The 26,952-nt window shown below is 36.6% G+C and overlaps 2 protein-coding genes across 5 annotated transcripts in view; one reads left to right on the forward strand and one right to left on the reverse strand.

Moving 5' to 3' along the window:
- The window catches only part of PRKD3 (protein kinase D3), a 124,920-nt gene extending 108,571 nt beyond the window's left edge, over nt 1–16,349 (forward strand). For both annotated transcript variants that reach the window (XM_056795312.1, XM_001363077.4), the window contains exons 15-19: nt 7,325–7,486; nt 8,370–8,468; nt 9,190–9,457; nt 12,494–12,579; nt 13,409–16,349. In XM_056795312.1, the coding sequence (XP_056651290.1) occupies nt 7,325–7,486; nt 8,370–8,468; nt 9,190–9,457; nt 12,494–12,579; nt 13,409–13,582 (789 nt within the window). In that variant the 3' untranslated portion in view covers nt 13,583–16,349. The remainder of the gene's footprint in view (nt 1–7,324; nt 7,487–8,369; nt 8,469–9,189; nt 9,458–12,493; nt 12,580–13,408) is intronic.
- Nucleotides 16,350–17,126: 777 nt separating this feature from the next.
- NDUFAF7 (NADH:ubiquinone oxidoreductase complex assembly factor 7) overlaps nt 17,127–26,952 on the reverse strand; it is a 28,556-nt gene continuing 18,730 nt past the window's right edge. For all 3 annotated transcript variants that reach the window (XM_007477033.3, XM_007477032.3, XM_056795482.1), the window contains exons 8-10: nt 21,325–21,468; nt 18,286–18,459; nt 17,127–17,524 (exon numbers count right to left, since the gene is read on the reverse strand). In XM_007477033.3, coding sequence (XP_007477095.1) covers nt 17,321–17,524; nt 18,286–18,459; nt 21,325–21,468 — 522 coding nt within the window. In that variant the 3' untranslated portion in view covers nt 17,127–17,320. The remainder of the gene's footprint in view (nt 17,525–18,285; nt 18,460–21,324; nt 21,469–26,952) is intronic.

A 26,952-nucleotide genomic window follows, 5' to 3' on the forward strand; every position in this document is an offset into this window, starting at 1 on the left:
TTTTTTCTATACAGACTTAATGTTAAAGGAACAATTATATAACATGCATTTTGCAAGGACTTGAAATCAAATTCAATACCCTAGAATGTTTAGATGCCATTCTTCAACATTTTTTGAAAATGCTTTTTTTTTTTGCTTTTTTGATAGCACTTCTCCCACACCCTTAGGTATCAGTACCATCTGATTCTGGTAAATTGAATCTCATCAGTGGCAGCTATAAACGAGGATTTTGAGAAGTGACAAAACGGATCTGCAAGAAACAGCAAGAGATTTGGAATTTTGGTGAACCACCAATCAACCAAATGGAGACAAGGTTCCAATAGAATCTTGAAGGAGACAGTTGGGAAGCCCAGCTGTTTGAACTCAATTCCTTCTCTGGCTATTTGAAGGGAAGGTTGGAAAAACAAACTCTCTTTGGGCATTGCCTATTCAGGAGACTGAGTGCTGAGGAGACCTTTGGCTTTAATTCAGGAGAAACCTTGTCAGCTTCTTGCTGTCAGCATCTCTCTTTAGGAAAACTGTGTTTCTTAAATTAAAATTCATATCTCAATCTTCAATCAACAGGAATAAGATTAGGGAAACCTATTTTCCTCTCACCCCCTCCCATCTCCCTACTTCCTCTACATTAAAGAATAAAACATCTTAGTTAAAAGATTTGAGGGTTAGAATTAGTTATTAAGAGAAACCTTCAACTTTACCATTCTGAGAAGAGCATTCAAATCAGTTGAGAAGAGGACAGGTGGTGTGGGAGGAGGAGTGCAGGATCCAGTCTTTCCTCTAGCTTGCTTCCTGGTGTCCCTATCCTATGACCATAATTCTCCTAAGCTTGATAACTTTTTTTTTTTTAACCCTTTCTCTATCTTGGTTCTCTGTCTAGTCTAAAGACAAGTTTTCTTGGCAAAGAGAAAAGGAACTCTTTGTTGTCTATTATTACCCCACCTACCATGAGCCATTGTCCTGTAACTTCTTTGATATTCCCCTTCAATCTGCTGGATAACCAAGCACTTATTAAGCACTTACTGTCTTCAAGATATTGCTTGGCTTTGAGAATACAAAGACAAAAGCAAAATATTATTTGCCCTCAAGAAGCTTATATTCTAATGTTGGAACAAAAGATATATAAGTATATACAAAACAAATATAAGGAAGATACACTATTTTTATGTCATTAACTTTTTTTTTTTAGACCCTTACCTTCCTTCTTGGAGTCAATACTGTGTATTGGTTCTGAGGCAGAAGAGTGGTAAGGGCTAGGCAATGGGGGTCAAGTGACTGTGTGACTCAGGGTCACACAGCTGGGAAGTGTCTGAGGCCAGATTTGAACCTAGGACTTCCCATCTCTAGGGCTGGCTCTCAATCCACTGAGCTACTCAGCTGACCCCCTATGTCATTAATTCTTGACAGTCTAGTAAAACCTATTGATCCCTTCTCAAAATAATGGATATTTTTAAATATATCAAATCAAATCAAGTTGCAAAGGAAACTAAAGATTAATGAAATAAAGATATAACTTTTCCCCATATAAGTTCATAGACTCCTTGAAATATATCATAGACCCTTTGGGAGCTCATGGACCCCATGATAAAAACTGCTATAAACTGATGATAGGAATTTTTTATTTTTTTCTTTTAAATTTTTTTTCCATGATTATATGATTCATGTTGTCTCTATCCCCTCTTTCCTCCCTCTACCCAGAGTTGACAAGCAATTTCACTGGGTTATACATATATTATCTCTCATCTTATTTCCATATTATTTATTTTTATAATAGAGTAATCTTTTAAAACCTCAGATCATATACCCATATAAACGAGTGACAAATCATGTGTTTTCTTCTGGGTTTCTGCTACTCCAGTTCTTTCTTCAGATGTGGATAGCATTCTTTTTCATAAGTCCCTCAGTATTGTCCTGGATCACTGCATTGCTTTTAGTAGCAGAGTCAATCACATTTGATCATCCCACAGTATTTCAGTTACTGTATGTAATGTTCTTCTGGTTCTGCTTATTTTACAGTTGATGTAGTTCTTTCCAGTTCTTATAGAGATCAAGCAGTTCATCATTCCTTATAACACGATAGTATTCCATCAGCATCATATATCACCATTTGTTCAACCATCCCCCAATTGAGGGACACCTCCTCATTTCTCATTTTTTTTAATCTCTGGGATTCAACCATAGTAGTGGTATTGCTGGATCAAAGCAAATGCATTCTTTTAAAGCTTTGGGTACAATTCCAAATTGCCTTCCAGAATAGTTAGGTCAATTCTCAAGTCTACCAGCAATGCATTAGTGTCCCAATTTTGCCACATCCCCTCCAACATTTATTATTTTCCTTTACTGTCATATTGGCCAAACTGCTAGACATAACGTGGTACCTCAGAGTTGTTTGGATTGCATTTCTCTAATCAGGAAGGATTTAGGACATTTTTTCATATGATTATTGATAGTTTTGAATTCTTCATTTGAAAACTGCCTAGTTATATCCCTTGACCATTTATCAATTGAGGAATGACTTGATTTATTATAAAGTCGCCTTAGTTCTCTGTATATTTGAGAGATTATACCTTTGTCAGAGAATTTTGTTTAAAAATTTTTTCCCTCATTCTGTCGCTTCCCTTCTAATTTTGGTTGCATTAGTTTTGTTTGTACAAAACCTTTTAAATTTAATACAATTGTTATTTTTTATTTTCATTTTACATCTTGTATTGTTCTTTATTTCTTGCTTGATCTTAAGTTCTTTCCTTCCCCATAGATCTGAAAGGTATACTATTCCATGTTCACCTAATTTACTTATATCTCTATGTTTAAATCATATACCTATTTTGAATTTTTCTTGGCATAGGTTGTGAGATAATGATCTAAACCTAATTTTTGCCATACTGTTTTCCAATTTTCCTAGCAGTTTTTGTCAAATAGTGGATTCGTATCCCTAAAGCTGGGATCTTTGGGTTTATTGAGCACAAGATTGCTGAGGTTATTTACCCCTAGTCTTTTCCAATAATCCACCCTTCTATCTCTTAGCCAGTAACAAACTGTTTTGATGATTACTGTTTTATAGTACACTTTAAGATCTGGTATTGTTGGGCCCCCAACCTTCACTTTTTTTTCATTAGTTCCGTTGATATTCTTGATCTTTTGTTTTTCCAGATGAATTTTATTATTATTTTTTCTAATTCTCTAAAGTAGTGTTTTGGTAGTTTGATAGGTAAGGTACAGAATAAGTAAATTAATTTAGGCAGGATTGTAATTTTTATTATATTAGCTTTTCCTACCAGTGAGCAATTATTGTTTTTACTATTGTTTAGATCTAGTTTTATTTGTGTGGAAAGTGTTTTGCAATTGTGTTCATATAGTTCCTATGTTTTTCTGGGCAGAAAGATTGCCAAATATTTTATATTGTCTACAGTGATTTTAAATGAAGTTTCTCTTTCTAACTCTTGCTGCTGATTTTTGTTGGAAATATATAGACATGCTGTTGATTTATGTGGGTTTATTTTGTATCCTTCAACTTTGCTAAAGTTATTATTTCCACTAGCTTTTTAGTTGATTTTCCAGGATTCTCATGTATACCATCATGTCATCTGCAAAGAGTGATAGTTTAGTTTCTTCATTTCCTACTTTAATTCCTTCAATTTCTTTTTCTTCCCTAATTGCTATAGATAGCATTTCCAGTCCAGTATTAAATAATGGTGATAATAAGCATCCTTGCCTCACTCCTGATCTTATTAGGAAGGCTTTTAACTTATCCCCATTGCAGATGATATGTGCTGATAGTTTTAAATAAATAATGCTTATTATTTTAAGGAAAGGCCCTTTTATTCCTATTTTTTTTTAGTGTTTTCAGTAGAAGTGGGTGTTGTATTTTGTCAAAGGCTTTTTCTGTATCTGTTGAGATAATCGTGATTTCTGATAGTTTGATTATTAATATGATCAACTGTGCTGATAATTTTCATAATATTAGACCAGCCCTGTATTCCTGGCATAAATCCCACCTGGTCATAGTGGATAATCCTTGTGATATATTGCTGTTTTTTCTTTGCTAATATCTTATTTAAAATTTTTGCATTTATATTCATTAATGAAATTAATTCATAATTTTCTTTCTCTGTTTTCTTCCTGCCTTAGGTAACATATTCATTTCATAAAAATAATTTGGTAGGATTCCTTCTTTGCCTATTTTCCCAAATAGTTTATGTAATGTTGGGATTAATTGTTCTTTAAATGTTTGATAGAATTCACTTATGGATACATCTGGCCCTGGGGAGTTTTTCTTAGGGAGTTCATTGATGGTTTGTTCAATTTATTTTTCTAATATTAGATTGCTTAGCAATTCTATTTCCTCTTTTGCTAATTTGGTCATTTTGTTTTTTTTTTAAATATCCACATATTGGATTATTAGATTTATTGGCATATAATTGGGCAAAATTGCTCCTAATAATTGCCTTAATTTCCCCTTCATTAGATATGTAATCCCCTTTTCATATTTGATACTGATAGTTTCTGTCCTTCCATTTTTAATTAGATTAACCAATACTTTACCTACTTTGTTTTTTCAAAGAACCAACTCCCAGTCTTATTAATTAATTCAATAGTTCTTTTACTTTCAGTTGTATTAATTTCTCTTTCAGTTTTTTAAATTTCCAATTTAATCTTCATCTGGGGGATTTTAATTTGTTCTTTTTTTAGTTTTTTAGTTGCATGCCCAATTCAATGATCTGATGATAGGAATTTTTTCTTTTTTTCTCTTACCTTCTTTTTTAGAATCAGTACGGGGTATTGGTTCTAAGGCAGAAGAGTTGTAAGGGCTAGGCAATGGGGGTTAAGCAACTTGCCCAGGTTCACACAGCTAGGAAGTGTCTGTGGCCAGATTTGAACCCTTCTACCTCTGGGCTTAGATCTCAATCCACTGGGCCACCTAGCTGCCCCCCCTACCCCCATGATAGAAATGCTTGATGAAATAAATTGCTGTGCTGCTTCTCTGAGAGGAATATTTTTTGATTGGGTTGTATTAGAAGTAATAAATATTTGAGGGAACTTCTATAATTGTTTGAGTTGATGAATTGATGTTAATATGAAGTATAAAGATGTTTGATACAACCATTGTGAAGTTATATTTATATCTTTTCTAACTGTTAATTCATATTTTTTGAACTGCAAATTCCTTAATAAATGGTAATTAGTAAAGTATCAAGTATCTATTTAATCCTAAATATAACATAGATTCTTTAAATCCATTCTATTCAGTTTTAGAAAAATAGGTGCAAAAATAAAGCTAATAAATCTGTACATGAAATCTTTAAATGGAATAGGAAAGAATTTATCTCCAACTTATTCTGCCTGCAATTATTAATAATCAACAAATTCACTTCAGGAGCTCATAGTATATTTTTAATTTAGTCTAACAAAGATGCTCTATTATTATTCTTTTTGGAATTTTACAATAAATATGATGTGTGTGTGTGTGTGTATACACATATATAGTATATGCCTTCCCTGAAAATCTCTGTGTCTTGAGAGCCAGTGGCCATATACAGACAGGTCATTGATTTTCATCATAAGCAGCAAACCTTTTCTAAAAGGAATTTTTAGGGAACTCTTTGAAATTCAATAAGAATGAATCAACTACTGTTCTGCAAATGAATACAAAGTGTTTACTATTTTAAGGGTAAATATTTGTTACCATGGACACCTGAAAGATGTAGTTAATTCTGCCTGTTTTGAATCTATTATCTTATATATTTATATTGTATTATCTTGATTTTGATCTTGAAATGTTAATAGGATTTGGATACATGGGTGAAATTTCAGGCAGAGGAAGCTATTTGAGCAACAGGAGTAATAAAAAGCAGCAAACTAACTGTAAAGATGGCTGTGAGTAGTAGAGACATTTGCTAGAATACTTCTCCAGCTGAGCAAGTGATAAGGCAAAAACAGTAGAGCTAACTTGGAGGATTAATGTCAAACTTAAAAGAAAAGTCGAGGCTATTAAAATGTTTATAAGAATCTCTACAGGTTACATAGTACCTTAGAAGATCACATTGGCATTATCAGTGTTTTTCTTTATTTAAATTATTTTGTTAAATGTTTCCCAATTACATTTTAATCAGGTCATATGTAAGAATGTTGCTGGGAGTGTTTGACACACCCCTGCTATGCAGAATATACCATTCTGATCCATCTATAGAGTATATAAGGTTGGACTACAGTTTTGTTGATACTTCCTAAGGATCAAAGGCAAGAGACTTCTTTACATGGAACCAAAGGTCAAAAGTCCATCATAGGTCAGCTAGGAAAAATAAATGTTCATTAAACTAACAGAGAGCCCATTTACAAAGCAATCAACTTCCAGGAAAGCTCTTATGCTAAATTCCTATACAAAATATAGATTGCATGAGTTGTGCCCTACTTCTCAAAGGATCCTCTTGCTGAATGCTAATTGAAGCACAAAATAGGAAATTTCCATTTGATAAGGTACAATAAAAAAGTTAAAGGTCCCATCACTTAAAAGGTTAATAACCCCAAGGCACCCAGAAAACCTAGTTATCCAGAGTAAGTTACTTTTATAATGTTCTAGAATCTACATAGATACAATTTTACTCTTTCTTCTGAAAGAAGCCACTACTACTACTTAACTCTTTTTTTGTGCTTTTTAAAAAGAATTCAATTAATAATAATAATACAGTGCCTACTATGTGCCAGGCACTGTACTTCACAAATATTAGCTCATTATTCTACAGCCTGAGGAAATGAATCTTTTTCTATTTTTAGATACAGTTTGGGACTGTCTATTCACTGATATGCCCTTCTAAGAAAAAAAGCTAAAAGATTATTACTTTCTTCTGTGTCTTAGTTTCCTTGTCAATACAATCAGAGTATCAGGTTGACTAATTGGTCCAGCTTGAATTCTAAAAATTTGAGCAGAGAATCATTTGCAAATACTGGCCTCTGCAACCACTAACTTGGATTTTACTAAACTTGGTTGATGTTGCATATCTCTTTCTATAAGAATGTCTGTTTAGCATATATATAACTACTTGTATATTCAATTTTGGAGTCACCTACCACCACACACACATACATACCTCTTTCCAATGATTTATAGCAATTGGCCATCCAGACTGGTTTGGTGAAATATGTCATCGTGGTTAATTTTGTTCATTTGTTTTGGTGGGTTTGCCTTTATTCCATTGAGTTTCTTAACTTTGTTTCCTTTCCTAGGTAATTTTTACCTTAAACATGTCTTACTTGTGTGACATGACATAAAACACATTGCAAAAATTTTATATCAATATCTGTCTAATTGGATTCTGTCAACACTTTTCAGAATTTGCACCATCCTGGGATTGTAAACCTGGAATGTATGTTTGAGACCCCAGAACGAGTCTTTGTAGTCATGGAAAAGCTACACGGAGATATGCTAGAAATGATTCTTTCTAGTGAAAAAAGTAGACTTCCTGAGCGAATTACTAAATTCATGGTCACACAGGTATTTTTTTCTCTTTCTTGAAATAGGGAATAATTTTAACTTTAAAGAGAAATTATGCTTTTGTGTTGGAGGGAGGTGGGAGAACCTTATCGACAGTTTGCTGTAGGATTTTGTTTTGTTTTTAATTAAAATGTTATAAAATTCAGAATGTTTAAAAAGTGATGGTAGTCTTAAAAAATTGAGAAAAATCTTCAAGGTAGCCTTACAACAACCTTGTCAATAAGTAGTTAGGACATTAATATTCCTGTTTTTTGTTTTTTTTTTTAATCAAGAAATTGATCTAGAGAATTTCTGCTCATTAAGTCCCTTTAGTCCACTTGATGAAATCATGCCATGGTCTTTTTTTGGACTGGAGCATTTCTCATGGAGTTGGACATTCATTCATTCATATTTGGTCCTTTGCTGAGGGGTACTTTTCAGAGGACATTTGATCAAATCTCCCCCACACAAACCCCACCCATTTGCCTACCCACTCCCATTTCCTGTGAAGATGAGTACACGACACAGTGAAAAATTAAATGACTTCACCAATCACATGAGGGCAACTTCTAACCCAGGTTTCCTGACTGCACGACTAGTGCTTTTTGCATGATGACACCCCTGCTTTTCAATAATAAACTTGACATGAGATATTATAATTTTACTATTGCAGTGAAACCTTAACAACTTTTAATGACAACTAATTGATAAGACTTCGATAACTATTTTTTCCATCCAATCCAGCAGTGACCAGGGGGATCTTAGTTGGAACTAACCCCCCAGAAACTTGAGCTCCTTGTTACAACTTAGAGCATTATACTCTCTTATTGACTGTTAGATTTTTCTCACTGCCTAGACAGATAAATATCCTAAGATTTAAAATATCATTTTATTTCATTCACAGATACTTGTTGCTTTGAGGAATTTACATTTTAAGAATATTGTGCACTGTGATTTAAAACCAGAGAATGTACTGCTAGCCTCAGCAGAACCATTTCCTCAGGTGAGTGTTGTGCCACTGCCTGAGATTTAAAAGAACAGAGTTCATCAGAAGTGGGATTCCTTTTGCATATAGAACACTGTATGAGGTGCTGGTGGTTAAAAAATAAATGGCACATCAGACTAACTTTTAAATTTGTTAGCCCTTATACTTTCCACTATGGTAGCTTTAAGTTCTTTCTATTGTCATTTGTATTAGCAGTTTTTAAAAATTAATATTTAATTCACTATGTATTAAGCTGTTATTTTGTGGGAATCAAAGTACTGGGTCCCTAGGTTATGAAGACAAAGGTGTCCTAAATTCTACTTTTTGGCAGACAATCTTCTTAACACTAAAGGAATTTAGATTCTTAAGACTGAAATGATCTGAGTAAAATTCTTCAAGGTGATATTTTCCTTCTTGCCTAGTAATATGGTAAGAAGGAAGAGATCAATTTAAAAAATGAAGTTTCCCATTAGAGCTTTTTTTATCATCTATTTACTTGTTTATTTATTTGTTCATTTATTTGATTGTTATTTAATGTCATTCATAGATTAATAATCCAGAAGTATGGAATACATATGGTTTTGCATATTTTATTTAAACTATTTCAAATTTCATATTCCTATAGTTTACAAGGCATTTTGAAATAGTTACAATTTTATACTCTTTGGGGAGTTTATATATACAAATATTTGTAAATCAAACTACACATATGTAACTTAATAATATTTTTTATTTCCAGGTGAAGCTGTGTGACTTTGGTTTTGCACGAATCATAGGTGAGAAGTCCTTCAGGAGATCTGTGGTGGGAACCCCCGCATACCTCGCACCTGAAGTTCTCCGGAGCAAAGGTTATAATCGTTCTCTGGATATGTGGTCAGTGGGAGTTATTGTTTATGTGAGCCTCAGTGGCACATTTCCATTTAATGAAGATGAAGATATAAATGACCAAATTCAAAATGCTGCATTTATGTACCCACCCAATCCATGGAAAGAAATTTCTGGTGAAGGTAAGAATGAAATTTCGTTTTATAATCTTGAGTCTAAACTCTGTTTTCTTCCAAAGCAAGTTTCTCCTTCCCGTTTGACTCTTTAAAATCATCTCTGATTCTTTTTACTTGGCCCCACATTCATTTTTTTTTAACCCATATCCATTGGTTCCAAGGCAGAAGAGCAGTAAGGGCTAGGCAATGGGGGTCAAGTGACTTGCCCAAGGTCACATAGCTGGGAAGTGTCTGAGGCCAGATTTGAACCTAGGACCTCCCATCTCCAGGCCTGGCTCTCAATCCACTGAGCCACCCAGCTGCAACCCACATTCATTTTTTTTAACAAGATCAATTAAGTTTTATTAAGGGCAATTTGCCTTGAGATGAAAAAATTTTGGATCTATAAAATCAACTGGTATATAAACTTGGGGATTTTTTTGTTCCCTACGTGTTAGGAGAGGCCTTGGGGAAGCAGGGACTGGAATGGAAAAGTGCTGAGTTACTGTCCTCTTCCACTAGATCTTTGGGAAGGATCCTGATCCAGAATTCATTCTGCCCCACACAAAACCTATGAGCCTATGAGCAGAATGGTACAATGCACTGGAATGTGCATTGGGAGTGGATATACTTTTAAGCAGATCAATGTGGAGCCCTTTTGGGTGGGGAGGCAGGGAGTGATCAGGGGCCAACATTCAAAAGGGGCCTGTGCCCAGGGAAGGAGGGAAGGAAGATACCAGCTGGTTTGAGCAGGGGTTTTTCTTTTTTCTTTCTTTCATATTCTTTAAATTGCCCCTTTCCTGTTTCATTAGCCTATTTCTCGTCACCTTATGTGTGGACTGAGCATTTTCCTTTTAATGGATCTTCTATCTTGGATTTTACTCCCCAAAGTCCTTTATATAATTATCACTCAGCATTCACTTTTTAATACTTTTTCCCCAGATACTTGTCTGCTCAACAACTTGCCTTGGACTTCCATTGTTAGCAGGATGTCTTCCATTTCCCAACTTTAGATTTCCTTTTAGCTATGCTGTAACTACTTCTAGATGAGCAATCCACTTGAATCAATTAGTTCTGCTTACCACCTTCAGTATAGTATACTTTTGCCTTTTCTAAAGGCTTACCTTCTTCCTTGACTACCCCAACTGGAAGTGTTCCCATAGAATCCTAGATAATAGAGCTAGAAAGAACCTCAGAAGCTTTCAACTTTCTCAATTTACAGATGAGAAAACCAGACACAGGGAGCGAAATGACTTGTCTACTCTCATACAAGTTGTAAGCTACAGAGGCAGGATTTGCATTCAGGTGCTCTCACTTCAGAGCCAGCATTCATTCTTTTGTACCTGTTCTCCCATGCCTTCAGTTTCTACATAACTGGTCTGTCCACTTGTGACACTCTTCATTGTTTTATATGTTTCATGTGTGAATGCTTTGTTTCTGCAACACTGGATATTACAAGTTTCTTGAAGACAGAAATGGTGTCTTACTTCTATGGACCCTCCGCCATATCTACTGTATTACCAATGATTTGGGTCAAGCCACCGAGTCTGTTACTAATCTGAGATGAGGATAATAGCCTTCTCAGTCCCTCAGAGTTGTTGTGAGCCACATGTGGGATGCTAGAATGCTCTCTGCAGCCCTCCAAGTCCCATGTAAAGGCAGTAGTTGTGAGGAGGAGAGCCGATAGGAGAAATCAGGGAGTTTAGCAACCTAAATAGGAATAGGGGTCCATAAGAGTTTGTTGTTCAGTCATTCTTCAATCATGACTGACTCTTTATGACCACATTTGGGGTTTTCTGGCAAAGATACTGGAGTGGTTTGCCATTTCCTTCTCCAGCTGAAGGGGCCTGAGAAATTAGGCTGTCAATGCAGACTGTAGCCAGGTGATGAAGGCCTTAAGTGACAGAAGAATTAATATTTGACCCCAGAGATAATAATTTGCTACTGTAATTGAGTAGGGCAGTGACGCTGTCAGACTTGCACTTTAGAGAAATCGCCAGCTTTGTGAGAGCAGTCGACTGGGCATGTGGCCTGAGATGCAGAGTAAAGAGTAATCCTAAGGATCAGGAAGCATTGGATGGAAATAGGATGAGCTTAATAGAAAAGGTGATAAATTATATTTTGGACATGTTGAATTTGAGATATGGTATACTTCCAGCTCAAAATGTCTAATAGGTAGTTGGTGGTACAGATTGGAGCTCACAAGAGAGACTAGTGCTGGATATATAGAAATGAGAGTCATCTTCCTAGAGATAATATATAAATCCATGGGAGCTGATGAGGTCACCAAAAGAGGGTCCAGGAAAGAGCCTTGGGATATACCTACAGTTAGGGACTAGGATATGGATGATAAGCAAGCAAAAGAGACCAATGAATAAAATAAGAGGAGAGAATAAAGAGAAAGCAGTCTCACAAAATCCCAGAGGAGAGAGTATCCCAGAACACAGGTGATCAGCACTGACCAATATTGTAGAGAAGATTGAAAGTAGGCCATTAGACATGGCATTTAAGAGATTTTTTGGTCACTTTGGAGAGTTCTGAGTTAGTTCATTATTGACATTGGGAGCCAAATTGCAGTAGGTTGAGAAGTCAGTGAGAGAAAATGATGGTAGGCAGTAGGAATAGACAGCATTTTCTTAGGCATGTGATTTAAGAGAGCAGAGATAGAGAATAATAATTTCAGGGAATGCAAGGTTCAAGTTAGGGTTTCTTTTTAAGAATGAGGGAAGCCAGAGAATGTAGAATCAGTATATTAGGAAGAACTTGACGATTAGAAAGAAGTGGTGCTTGTGGGGGTAATCTGTTAGAGATAGGAGAGTATAAGATAGAGAGCTTGGCTTTGTCCAGGAAAAAGGCTCTATTTTTATCAGACTGGATTAAAGGAAGGGAGAATTGGAAATGAGAATTTGTGGAGAAGAAGGAGGTCACAACAGGTGGCTTCAGACATGAAATATTGTCGTACAAAATCATAATACTATTCATGAGGTCAGATTTAATCCCCTTGGTTTGGAAGTGTTTGTTTACTTTTTTTTTTAAGTAATATTAACTTTCCTTCTTCCTTAGCAATTGATTTAATAAACAACTTGCTTCAGGTGAAGATGAGGAAACGTTATAGTGTTGATAAGTCCCTCAGTCACCCCTGGTTACAGGTAAAATTATATTCACTTGCAATAATCTCTCTACTAGTCTCTCATTAACTGATAATAAATTCCTACATATAAATAAAATTATTTGATTCCTCTGAAACTCTAGGACACTTCTCAAGCCAATTTATATGGTTAGACTGAATTGCCAGTCATTTTTTCTGCTAAGATTTCTAAGTCACTTGTCAACCTTAAATTTTTCAATGCTGGATTTTTTTACAATTCATTTTTTAAATGAATATTTCGTAGGCTTTGGGCATCCTATAAGTTGCTGACAGTGGTGCATTTCTTTATACTGTCCCTACATCTTATTTATTACTCTGCCAGAGCTGGAACACTTGGGTTTTAGAACAGAATAATGTTCCCTTTCAATAACTAGTAAAAAGTTCATTTTTGTCATTAAAATAAATCCTAAAACATATGGACTTAAAATATGTTTGTTCTTACATAAAGATTTCTTAGGTTACAAACAGATTCTTATATGGAAATTTTCAAGAACCCAAAGTATAATACAAAGCTATATAATGATAACAGAAGAATGAACTAAAGTTCTGTAGCGGTGCTCTCATATTTAGAGGTCATAAAATACCAATTAATGATAAAACATAGAGGTTCTCTAAGAGCTTTTTTCTCTTTGCAAAAGCTAGAGGGGAGCATTTTAAGACTCCCTTCTAGCAGGAGGAAGTATTCGTTACGATAAAGTAACTTAATTTTTAAATTCTGAAAATGTTTGCATGACTTGTGGGATGGGGAATAATTAATCAAAAGAAACACAGATGCTTAATAATATTTAAAATGTATCTTATGATTTTGGTTGTCATTGTATTTTTTTCAGGATTATCAAACTTGGCTTGACCTTAGAGAATTTGAAACACGAATTGGAGAACGTTATATCACACATGAAAGTGATGATGCGCGCTGGGAAGTGCATGCAAATGAGCACAACCTTGTGTACCCAAAGCATTTCATTATGGCTCCCAATCCTGACGATATGGAAGAAGATCCTTAAGCTACCAACATACTTATTTAAGAATGAAAGGTTTCTTTTATGTGCAAACCGATAGGTTCTGCATAAATGTTACTTTTGGTTAGGCTTTTGTCTGCAAGGAATATGAGGAAACATGCAATATCAGTGACACCAATACTGTAGTTTGTAAGACCAAGGTACAGGAGAGGAGAATTAAAGTAATGAAAGCAGAATGAAGAATTCTTGTGAACATCTAGAAGAGTGTGCAATCATCATTTTTTTTCTGTACCTTCAGTTACTGTTTTTTTTCTGGCATTTAATACAGCCTCCCTTTTCCTGTCTTTACATTATGGAAAATCAAGCTAGTGCAGGTTGTTTCATAGCCTGATCAAACGTTGCAAAATTTCAGCTTAGTTTAAAAGACTAGTTATTGGACAGGCTTGAATTTTAAGAGATCATTGGGAAACAATGAGCATTTAAGATTTGCTGTTGACTCTAACATTTATTTGAGTGATCCTTGTAGGAGTTGAAGATTTTCCCCTGAATGTATAAAGGGGGGGGGGGGATTAATTGATTCACTTTTCTTTTGAAAGTGAACCAAACTTTTAAATCAGTGATTCCCAACCTTTCTGGAGTTGTGACACTGTATATATAACATGGGCAAATAAATTTTAAATTAGTGGATTAATTTTACTTCAAAAATTTTGTAACACCCTTTGAGATAATGGAATCTACATGGGTGATAAAACCAAGATTACAAAGCATTGATCTAAATGCCAGGTTAGTAGTATACTGTTATAGCCTGGCTCTGGCTGCTAAATATTCACATTCTTATTAACATTTTAGTATCCTCGTTGGGAGTCTTAACTTTTATTTAGCACAGATCTACAGATCTATTTATCAGGTTATTGCTACACGGGTGTGACTAAATTAAGAGGGACAAGTGTGTTAAATATTCACTAAGGTTATTGATAGGTGAAAGTTTTAAGTAACACTTTAGGTGTTACCAAGTACAGACAACCAAACCATTCTTCCTTTCCTTTGCATTCCCTAGAATGTGGAGGGTCTTATAGCTATTTAGACTTTTTAAAATGAAGTACACCTTGATTGAAATAGCAAACACCTTCTAGTAATTGTAGAGTCACCTTTTTTTTGTCTCTGTAACACTTAATTATTCCAGACAGTCCACCTGTCCCTGGGGTGGAGGTAGAGGTGTGCTGGAGCCAGCTCTGGCCCAGGTGGTCCATTTTTAGTGTGAGCATTTACACCCTGGGCCTTGGCAAGTCCTACAAATTGGGGCTTATGTTGATTGTGACTTAAGGAAGTGAGGGAGAAAATGTTAATGATGCAGATTAAATTTGAAAGTGTGCTGTGGTTTTAAGTTTTAATTTTTTTTCTCCAAGACCCAGTTATTAAACATTCACCATAACACCCTTGGGTGTGGTGGTTTATTTTATGTAATTAATAGATATGAAATAGTTTCCTTGTAGGTCCTCAGCATCCCTAACAACCATTGCTATTATATAGCTGCCATCAGATGTCCTAGCAGTCTTGGGCCAATTGTTATTAAAGCTAATAAATAAATTAATTCAGCATATACTCATGAATTTCTGATTGTAGTTTCATGACACCTCAGAGGTGACCTATTGCAGCCCCCTCATTGTACATTTGAGGAAGATGGAGTCAAAAGAACTAAGTGATCTATTTCTGGTCCAAAGGCTACACTGGACCTTGTCTGTAGTTCTCTGACTCCAAATCACCCACATTTCCTCCCTTCCACCTTGCCTCTCCACGGCCCCCACTGATACCCGCTAACAGCCCTCACTTAAATGGCAATGTGAGCGGCAGAGGCAAAAGAAGGCATTCCTCACATCTCTTTTTAGGGATGGCCTTCCATGGCGGCAGCAGGCTGACAAAAAAAACAAGATCATTTTTTTTTCTACCCAAATGTACATTTGCTATACTCGGACGGCTTCAGGCTTTTTGCAAGTGTTGCTATCTGTAGCAGGATCAGGTAATTTTTTTTAAAAAGTCACACCAACCAAGAAATCTAATCACTATATCTACTTTGTGGTAGTTAATGTTCCACAGTAGCTACAGTGAAGATTTCTTTTGCATTTCCAAGTACAAGCTGTTTGACAAGTCCAGCTGCTAACTAAGGTGACCGAATCATAATCCATTCAGAAACATCTCTGGGTGAGCTCCCTTACTAAAATCTTACAAACTGTCCACATTAATTTAGAAGCAAAAAAAATTACTTTAAAAATTGCACCAACTAAATAATGTTATATTTCCCCAAATTCTTTCAAAGTTAGCCTGTTTTTTACAAACACACACACACACACAAAATTAAGGATGAATGAGCCAGATTATCATAGCAGACATGTGGAATGCAGCAGTGAAGATTGGGATCAGTGGTAATTGGACCACATAATAATATTTTTTAAAAAAACTGGAATGTTATTAGTTTGCTAAAATTCTGTACTAAAACATTGCAAGCCATGAAATTAATTGCACTCATTTTTTTAAAAAAGTATAAGTTTTAAGAAATCAGTTTGTTGTTAAGTCACTGTCAGATAATGTGGAGTTGGCTAAATTACTCCAAATGCTGTATAACCTGCATAAATAACCTTTTTTTATCTTGAATTCAAGTTGTAATTGTATGAAAAATATTAGTGTTTGCTAGAAATATTTGTTATTGTAAAATATGAAGCCTATGACACTGTCCAGTTCTTTTTTAATATTTTTGTTACATTCTATTGTTTGTAAATATCTTCTTAATATCTTGGAAATAAACTGTATTTCCCTATTGAATTGACCATTTTTGGTGCGAAGACTTAAATAATTAGTTGCCCTATCTCTTCAAGACCTTTAGAAATACATTTTTTTCTTTCTTTACTTACTTTCCTGGATCTCAGTAATGCTGGTCAGAACTAGGGGCACTTATTAAGAGAAATTGGTGCTTAATTTCTTTCTAGAATGAATGCTGCATATGGATATGAAGGTCTCAACTCTATTAATACAATATGACAGCATATGAGGAAGGTTTTCTGCATCATTTCGGAATCATTTTTACTGTCCATAGTCTCAAACTAAAACTTGTTCTCAGCTGCCACAGTTATCAGAGAACTAAACAAAGCCTTAAGTCTTAAGAAGAGGTATTATTTAATTATAAAGGAATAAGGGATATAGACTAGATGAGAAAGCTCTATCACTGCAGGTGATTTCTTCAACACAGTCTTGGCGAGTTATCCACAACAGTGGTGGCGGATTCAAATACAATATGTTAGGAACCCTGCAGGCCACTTCCTGCCAGTTTTGAAATGTAATGTTATTTATGTTTTATATTATTTTTATTTATTTTGATGAGTATTTTCCAATTAATTTGGTTCCAGAGGCACTTTTAGAAATGTTGATGGGCCATGTGCTTGATCCTTCTGGCCGATATGAAAATAGGAATTTCCTTTCATTTGAAATTCCTATTCTTGTATTCACTCTACATCTAAAACAATAGTTATGAATACTATACATATCCAAATTCCATAAAAAATTTCAGAATTCTGTAATCATTTCAGAAGGAAACCCCTTATAAGTTAATAAATTTTATTAACAGTTTAGAAAGATGATAGTGCATTTTGAGATGTTAGCTATGGCACAAAGTGAAAACTCAACTCTTAGTTTTTCTCTTTTTGTGGGAGAATTCAAAATGGGAAAGAAGAGTTTCTAAAAGGTGGGGGATGGGGAGGAGGTGAGCACAGCTGAGAAGTCCTAGCTGAGGACTCACTTCCAAATGAGTTCTCCAAAGCCAGCTACAGATGACGGTATTGATTCTGATTGGCATGTGTTTCCACCTGCAAGTCTTTGATGGGGCAGTAAGGCAAAAAAATTAAATCGTTCTCCCATCTTCTTGGGATTCATTAGCATATCATAACCATGAATGAGCTGTTTCCTTGTAGTGGTGTCACTGGAATTGTCCAAAAGAACCTGAAAATGAGGTTTTTCTTAGTAATAAATACTCTTTGATATTCTCCCCCAAATTAGTTTACCAACTGTCTGGTACTAACTGCATTATTTTCAGATCAGAGAGGAAGGCATGCATGTAATGTGCCATGCTTTGGCACCAACAATTGATTCACGCCCCCTAAAATTTTTCTTCAATAGTTCAGAATTCTGTTTTTTGTCTCTCTTTTCTTCTCTAGGAATACAAAATAAGTATGTGAGGAAATATAATAGTCCCTGAATCTTAGGTATTCTCTAAGGGATAAATGTTCTTATTTGGAATAACATTTCAAATAGTACACATACTGGCAAAGTACTGTTAAGAGTTTTGTACAACCATATTATGAATTCCATTAGATTTCCTGTTTTAAGATAATCATTTACCTCTCCATAACTAGGCTCCAAATTTGCCAGCCTAGCTTTTTGAGTACTTTTTAAAAAATACTGTATTCACGTGCAATTGTTGTTTCATGCTTTTGACTACAACAATAAGACATTTTCAAGCTATTCCTGATACAAACTACTTAAATCACTGAATGTAAAAGGCGGCAGATGACTGAAGAGCATCTAGTTTGGTTTCTTTTCTTACAGATGAGAAAACAGGCTAAGAAAGATTTAGTGAATTCAGATAACTGGCATATTGCAGGACTGGAGCTAGCAGCTCCTTCACATTTAAGAGATTTCTTAAAGGAATATCAAGAAGATTTATAAATCATGCAGTGGTAACAAAACAGACAAACTATTACCTTCAATCGGACGTCAATACCCATATTTTTTAAAAAACTACATTGCTGTATAGGTCCCAAGGAGGCCACTTTCCCTTGAGTCATTCTCCGCAAGTAACTGAAGTCCACATCAGCGGTTAGGTCTGCTGTTCCCGGGGCAATTAAGACATCGTGAAGCTTGTGACCACAAAAGCCCTTAAGTATAATAAAGGAAATGGTTAGTTTTGACTGTTTGTGACTGCCAACTGTAGGAATAAAGATTAAATGCTATGATTTTTCAAGTGCATTGTAGATAATGTGCCTATAATATAGCTAAGATTAGGAGGAAAACAATCCCAGAATGATTAAGAATTTAGCAACTACGAGATTTGACAGTTCACAATAACCAGTCATACTAGACTGGAATTAAAGTAGAATGTGGAAAAATTCATGAAAGGGGTCACAAGTGAGAGAGGGAGCTGATGTAAGAATTAGGATCCAAGGGTAAATGGTTCCTTAAAAATAAGGTTAAAAAGCCTTCCTCCGCTGTTTGTTGGGTTTTTTTATACCTCTGTCTTAGAATTGATTGGTTCCAAGGCAGAAGAGCAATAATTAAGAGCATTTAGGACTTGCCCAGCGTCCTACTGTTAGAAAGTGTCTGAGGCCATACTTGAACCCTGGCCTGGTTCTCTATTCACTGAGCTATTTAGCAGCCCCTTCTCTGCTGCTTCTTACAGTAGAGAAGTGCCCTGGGTTCTCTGAGACTGCCAATGGAGCCTGAGCTCTGTCTGTCAGGTCATGCCAAGCTGGAAGTACAGGCCCAATGCTGTATCCTGGGAACCATTTGGTAACTTAGTGTTAACTGTTCAGAGAAGTTCATTACCAGATTGGCTACCGGATGAAGACATAGTTATAGAAACTCTCAAAACCTATTTTTAAAAAACTCAAACCCCATTTTTAAGCTCCAGTGATGGGGTTGGAAGTTAAACTGCAAGGGTAGAGAAGCAGTACGAGTGCAGCCCTTAGTCCTGAAATGACGTGTCTATGCCATATAACAGTGGCTCTGTCCAGGTACAATCTCATTACCGCCCTTCATCCGGCTCTCTGACGTCAGAGCAAATACTGACAAATTTTTCAGTGGCTTTACTTGCCTCATCTACAAAAAAGCATCTGTGGAGGATACCTTTCTTGATCCAGAGGAAATAGGCTCAAACTGCAGACTAAAGCATACATTTTCAGACACTGTCCAAGTGAAAATTCATTTTGCTCTCTACTGTACATACTAAGTATAAGAATTTTGTTTTATTTATTTGTTTTCCAATGGGGGAAGGATGAGGGAGGGCAGGAGAGGGTGCAGGGATAGAGTAACCCTCCAAAAATTTAATGAAAAAGAAGAGAACAGAAGAGGATGGGATGAAGCCTGGAAAGATTCTGAGAGGCAGATAATTTCATGTCAAGAATTTATGATAGCGTTTTTTTAAAAGCCAGATATATAATAGAGGTTTTCAGTTTCCTATAAACTCCTTTTTTTGTTTTATGTATATGTGGAAATGCTTCTCTTATTTGATATTTAAGTTCAGAATTTTCAAAAAATGAAATTCCAAGAAAAGTAGGAGGCAAGGTTAGAAGCCGAGAAATCACAAGGTAAGGATGGCACTGGGAAGGTTGAAAGAAGAGCTCAGAAGGCCACAAAGGGGAGGAAATATGGAGGAATAAAATCTTTCTGAACATCTCTGAGATCCTGGGAAATGAAGTGACATGACTCTGTAGGGAATTTGGTTGGCATGATGGTAACTTCCTCACAATGCAGAGTTTGTTTCATAGACTCTTCTTGGAGCCTGGTGAAGCCTATAGACCTTTTCTAAGAATAGTGTTTAAAAATGCACAGTATTACAAAAAATCAATTCTATTCAAATATAGTTACCAAAACTTTTTTATTAAATTTACAGACCTCAGGTTAAGCACCTGTTCTAATTTCACCCATCAGCCTAAAAGTAAAAGCAGAAAAGGCAGACAGTTGAGATGCTATTGGATTAAAAATTGGAAGGGAATAAAGAATGGTAGGTTGGGTGAAGGCAGGGATTTGGGAAGGATGTCAATATATGGTGGAACTCAACTATCTAGTGAAAACTGTTGAGAAAACTGAGATCAGCCAGGAACCAGTAATGTGGTAGGCATTATGGTAGTTATTGGGATACATGCTTCCTAAGAAACACAGTCCCTTGACCTTAAGGAGCTTACATTCTCCTAGAGCAGTATTGGTAAATCTATGGCACATGTGCCAGAGGGAATTGCTCCCTTCCCTCTTTCCATGAGCACCTGAGGACATTTCTCACATCACCCTGCCCAGCAGCACAATAGTAACACTTCCTCCTTCCCCTATCTGGGGTAAGGTAGGGGGCTCACATACTGTGGAAGGCTTGCAGTTTGGGCACTTGGACTCTAACAGGTTTGGCATCACTGCCCTGGGAGACAACAAATGTTGGGGAGCTCATCAGAGAAAGGGAGCTTTGGACTAAGAAGCCCCAGGCTGTGAGGAGAGTCCCAAGACACAAATTATCACATCCCTTCCAGCAGCAAAGCTAATACTGATTTGATTATTATTCCATGATCAAAGATTAAAAAGTTAGGGGGGGAGAGAGAGAAAGATGTATAGCAGCAGGGCAGATGGCAAGATCTTCTGTTGGCTAGATCCTGCTAGTCTCTGTAAAAAGCCAGATCAATCAGCCAGTAAATACGTAGGAAGTGTACTGTGTGCTAGGCCCTATATTAGCTGCTGGGGATACAAAAACAAAAATGAAGCAGTCATTGCCTTCAGAGAACTTATATTATATTGGGGAAATAATACATAGACAAGCACCTATAAAATCCATATAGTCTCAAGGTGACAAACTGGGGAAACAGAGTTTGGTGTGGGACCCTAGGATTGGACCACTGTTGACAGTTTTCAGTTTGTATGAGCAGAAAAGATTCAAAGGGGAAAAAAACCCCACAGAACCTTAAAGAACATAAGATACAAATTTACTTTTATGATGAACAGACACCCTTGTTACTAATAGGTAGTATTAATGTCATACGTACTCTGAAAGTGTCCGTCTTTGTGCCATCATGGCCATAATCAGCAATCAGTGCAGCACCTCCATTTTCTTCAATACATTTAGAAAGGATCTGAATGATAACTCCAGCATCAGGACACACTTCCACATGATCCCTTTTTTCATCCGGCTAGCACAAACAGAAATGCAGAAACAAATAGTCAAAAAGCTCAGACCCAAAACTTTATTAATATGCACATTTTATCTATAAAGAAAAATTATATTTCATATATCTTTTTGTGTTCCTTATTTTTAAGGAATTCTATATAACTCTGTGTGTGTGTGAGAGAGAGAGATCTGATATTTACACATTAGTGGAGTTTTGGTTTCCTCTAGTAAAAGATGCAATTGTCTGAATTACTGTTACTAAAAGAATACTCTTTTACTTTATGCAGATAAATATGATTTAAGCACTCTTAAGACTATTATAATTGTTACTGGTGTCAATCTTCAAGCGATAGAAATGGTACCTAGAATTATTTACCTTCTAATTTAATGTCAGTGTATAAGGCCCTCAATTCTTTTAAAGAGTATTTTAATCAGATAAACAAGCACACTTAAGATTATTATAATTGTTGGGGGCAGCTAGGCAGCTCAGTGGATTGAGTGCCAGGCCCAGAGATGGAAGGTCCTGGGTTCAAAACTGGCTTCAGACACTTCCTAGCTATATGACCTTGGGCAAGTCACTTAGCCCCCACTGCATAGTTCTTACCAGTCTTCTGTCTCAGAACCAATACATAATTTTGATTCTAAGATGGAAGGTCAGGGTTTAAAAAAAAAAGATTATTTTAATTTTTACTAGTATAAATCTTCAAGTGATAACCTATATCTACAACTATTACCTTCTAATTTAACATCATTATGTAAGGCCCTCAATTCTTCAAGTGAATTCATAATTAAATTATAAATAAATCCAAGTATTTTTTGTATTTTCCAAAGCACTCAGCACAGTGGTGGGTATAGAACTATGTAACTTATTAACTTAATATACCCCAGATGCTGAATTTGATTAGTTCTACTATTAAAAAATTATAAATATTATAGACATGCTAGTACGTAAAAACTTATTCGTATTATTCTTTATTGTAAACTTCTGGGAACAATCTTGATGGTTCTGGACTGGCATAATGTCCATTTCTTTCAACTTCAGGGACATTTAAGCTGATTCAAAGCCTCAAATTTTCATAAAGTCCAGAACTAGGTGGATCTTGGAAAAGCAGCCAGTAGATAGTGTATTTGACTTCTACCAATTCTTTTGCTCATCACTGAGATGAACGCTGTTAAATGGTGTATCCAAACAGGCATGAAGTTAGTTTCGTTCTAGACAATGAATGGCCACATTATTTTCATGAGAGAAACGTTTGCTTCTTCCCTCGTCACAAGGGAAACTGGAATAGTTGTAATCCCTGCTCCCAAGTACCCAGCAAATGGGCATTTGGTCTTTTCTTGAAGACCTCAAATAACAGGGCGCCCACTAGTTCTCAAGGAAGTCGAGTCTACTTTTGTGTAACTCTAAAGGTTACAGTATGAATTTTCATTAAACTTGCTACTTTTTTGTAGGTTCAGTGTGCGGCTCTTAGCAGTGTCTTCTGTAACAGTTAAATTAGTTCTCAACTAAAAGTATTATATTTTTAGAGATTTATTAAAGATTATTAGAAATCAAGGAAAAAGAAATACAAAATAAGAAAGCACGTTCCTAGGGCACATAGCCCATTCACAGCCACTTACATCTTGCCTGCCAGGTAGAGAGACGCATGTGCTTAGAAGCGGAAGAAGAGAGAGCAAAGTAGGCGGAGAGCCCCTTTAAATAATAATTTGTGATCTCGCACTCAGGTGAGGACTCAGGTGAGTTTATAGGGAATTCTGGGAACTACCAAGGACTTCTGGGGATTGAAGTCTGGGGTTCAAATCTCCATTTTTACACTTCTGATAATTAAAAAGAATGAATGGGGACATCCAGGTAGCACAGTGAATAAAGCACCAGGCCTGGAGTTGGATTTAAATATGGCCTCAGACATGACCTAGTTGTTTGCCCCTGTGCAATTCCCCTAACCCCCACGCCCAGCCCTTGGTGCTCTTGTGTCTTGGACCATAGTAAGACAGAAGGTACAGAGCCCTTTGGAAGACATCAGGGCAACCTGGACAGAGCTCTGGCCTTCGGGGAAGAAAGATTTATGTTCAGACTCGGCTTTGGACATTCATGTTCCTTGTAGGACCAAACAAGTTTTTACTGAGTCATTACCACGTTCCCGGCACGATGCTAGGCAGCAGGGACAAAGAAGGAAACAGTCTCTCAAGGAGACAAGCAGGGCATACGTAAACATGCTCGTCACAAACAGAGTATCACATGGGAACATGTCTTTATATAGGAGTAGACAAGGGAGTCGGGAGGGGGGGCCCTGGCAGGCTTCTCGGATGAGCGACATCTGGAAGGAAGGGGAGGAGGTCAGGAGGGAGGGCACTGCTCACAGGCAAGGCACAAAGCGGGAGTTGGGAGCACCCTGTGTGAGGCTGAGAGGCCAGTCTGGCCGAGCTGCAGAGCGCAGGAGCGGGAATAACGCTGAGGCAGAGGCGGGGGTTGGGGTCAGGTTGCGCAGCGGCCTGAGTGGCTGGGAGCGCAATCTGGAAGCTGCGGCACTAAGCTAGGTGAGAGGCGGTGAGGGCCGAGGAAGTATAACAAAGGGGGAGACCCAAGGGATGGGGATCGGAAGTAATCACACACTGACCTCACTGGTGTGTCAGGAGGAACAAATGAGACGGCGTCCAAGGAGCACTTGGGCGTAAACATGAAGGCTCTATATGAGTGGTCTGGCCTTTTCATTTGCGTTGTTTAGTTGCCTCGGTTGTGTCTGACTCTGTGACCCCATTAGGGGTTTTCTTGACAAAGGTACTAGGGTAGTTTGCCATGTCCTTCTCTGGCTCATTTCATACAGGAGGAAACTAAGGCGAGGGATTTGCTCAGTTACACAGCTAGTAAGTCTTCCTGATTCCATCACTGCACCACCTAGCTGTTCTCCTTAGCAATCCCACAGCAATCCCACATTCATTCTTTTACATGACACTTTTTCTCTGGTAAGCTTTGGGGAAATTCTTAGAATGTCATACCCTAGAGTGCCCCACTCACTCACAAAGGCAAGTAACCACAAAATCCTCCATCACCGTTTTACTCACTTTTGGAAATACTCAAAGCCAAAACCCAGGAGGAAACACACTTGTCGATGCGGTGTTACTGCTGGAATGGACCCTAGAGATCATCCAATAAATTCATTTTAACTAGGGAAGTTAACCAGAGAAATGAAATGACTAATCAGAACAATAAATTAGTTACTGACTCAGCTGAGGCAGATGGACAAACTTTAGGAATTATGGGATAAATGTAAAGTTAGGAAACCATTATTTTTATAATTGTTTTTAATAGTAAATTATCATATTTTAATAACATGAATAAAATAGAAGGCTTTATACTAAAAATTTGCTTTTTATCAATTAGAATTAATTTTATATCCTCTTAAAAACTGCCGCACTGTTTATCTTCATTTATGAGCTTCTAAGAAAAAAAAAGTTAATGATGGCTCATGGGTAGAAATTCTTTCTTTGAGATGAAGAGGAAAAAAGTAGGTTTAAAGGTAACCCCGGGAATGTTTGGGCAACTGGATCCTTTAATTGCTAACAACAAAGGACCCTTGGGTCCTGGTATAAATTTCTTTGGATTGGGCCACAAGGTCAAGTGAATAGAAAACAGTAATTACAGTGGAAAGCTGGATGATTTTTTGCAAAGCAGTCTTAGTGCTGAGTTAAATTAGTAGGAAAGGAAAAGCATAATGCTGGCAATAAACTTAACTGAAGGAGGCCTGCTCGATCATGTTCTATCCTAAGAGAAAAAGAGGACTTCTAATGGCCCACAGTGAGTTTAAAGAAACAAATAAAGGGATCCCCTTCCAGATGGTGGAACCTGGTTGTTTTCAAGGACCTTTAGTTTAAGAGCATAACTGTGAGATGCCCATCTCTAGCTTCTTAACTATTAATAGGGTAAGGTGACTATCACGTGGTATCTTACTTTCTATCACCAGCTCCTAACACTGAAGTAGACACTTTATAAATTTTTAATTGAATTACTTTTAGGAAATTTTAGAAAGCTGTGAGAAAATATAAAACAGTGACAGGAATAGGGTCATCTTAGGTGTGGATGTAGAAGGCACCCTGGGGGTTAGCTAGTCTAATCTCTCATTTTACAGAGGAGGAAACTAAGGCCCATAGAGGTGACAGAACTTGCCCAAGGTCACAGGTAGTATTTTCAGAGCAAGGATTTCTTTCCATTGGACCACATTATAAAGACAAAGCCCTTGGGTTTTACATTGATTATTGCTTTAAAAGTATCAGGAAAAATGGTAATAATAAGTATTCTATTTACATTTTGTTTGTTAATAGGATGATTTTGGGGGGACACTCAAGTAAATATTTCTGAAATCCTAATGCCCCAAAACAATATCAAGAGTTTTTGCCCAATCTTGTGGTGGCAAAAAATTGGAAAATGAGGGGCTGCCCTTCAATTGGGGAATGGCTGAACAAAATGTGGCATATGTTGGTGAAGGAAAACTATTGTGCTCAAAGGAATAATGAACTGGAGGGATTCCATGGAGACTGGAACAACCTCCAGGAAGTGATGCAGAGTGAAAGGAGCAGAACCAGGAAAACATTGAACACAGAGACTGACACACTGTGGTACAATGAAACGTAATGGACTTCTCCATTCATGGCAATGCAGTGATCTAAACAACCTGAAGGGATCTATGAGAAAGAACACTATCCACAGGCAGAGGGAAAACTGTGGGAGTAGAAAACACAGAAGAAAAACAACTGCTTGAATTCATGGGTCAAGGGAGATATGATTGGGGATGTAGAGTCTAAGTGATCACCCTGGTGCAAACATCAATCAAAATAGGTTTTGATGAAGGACAACAGTGGAATTGCAGGTCAGCTAAGGGAAGGGGGGGGGAGCTGAGGGGAGGGAAAGAACATGATTCTTGTAACCAAGGGAAAATGTTCTAAATTGACTAATTAAATAAAATTTTCAACAAGAAGAAAGTTTTTGCCCAACTTATAAAATGCCAGTCTGACTGGGGTGTGATTGCCATCTACAGGCCAAACAGGAAAAGGACTTTTAAAAGAGTTGAGATGATCTTGAAAGCTTATTTTATTGAAAATAAAGGTAATTTTCTAATAAAAACTAGAAATTGAGCAAATGAGATATTTAATTTTAATACCTTTTGAAAATATTATAGGGCAAAAAAATCTGTTATTGCTTCATATGGAAGTTCAATCCTAGAAGATGCCATTACTGCAACTATTTCCCAATTAATTGGCTGACAGTAAGAAAAAGCATACATCTATAGGGAAACAAAATCTGTGATCAACAATTAGCTCTTGGTTGATCAAACCGTGCATGGCACAATGCTATACAATAGAGAATGACAAACATGAGGAATTCAGAAAGACATGAGAAGACTAGTATGAAGCAATGCAAAATGACAAAAAGCAAGAGTCAAAAGAACAATATACACAATGAAGGTAGCAATAAAGGGGGAAACACAATTCTGGCTAAAAATAGCCATTC

The sequence above is a fragment of the Monodelphis domestica genome, chromosome 1, assembly GCF_027887165.1.
Source record: "Monodelphis domestica isolate mMonDom1 chromosome 1, mMonDom1.pri, whole genome shotgun sequence".
Classification (NCBI taxonomy): Eukaryota; Metazoa; Chordata; class Mammalia; order Didelphimorphia; family Didelphidae; genus Monodelphis; species Monodelphis domestica.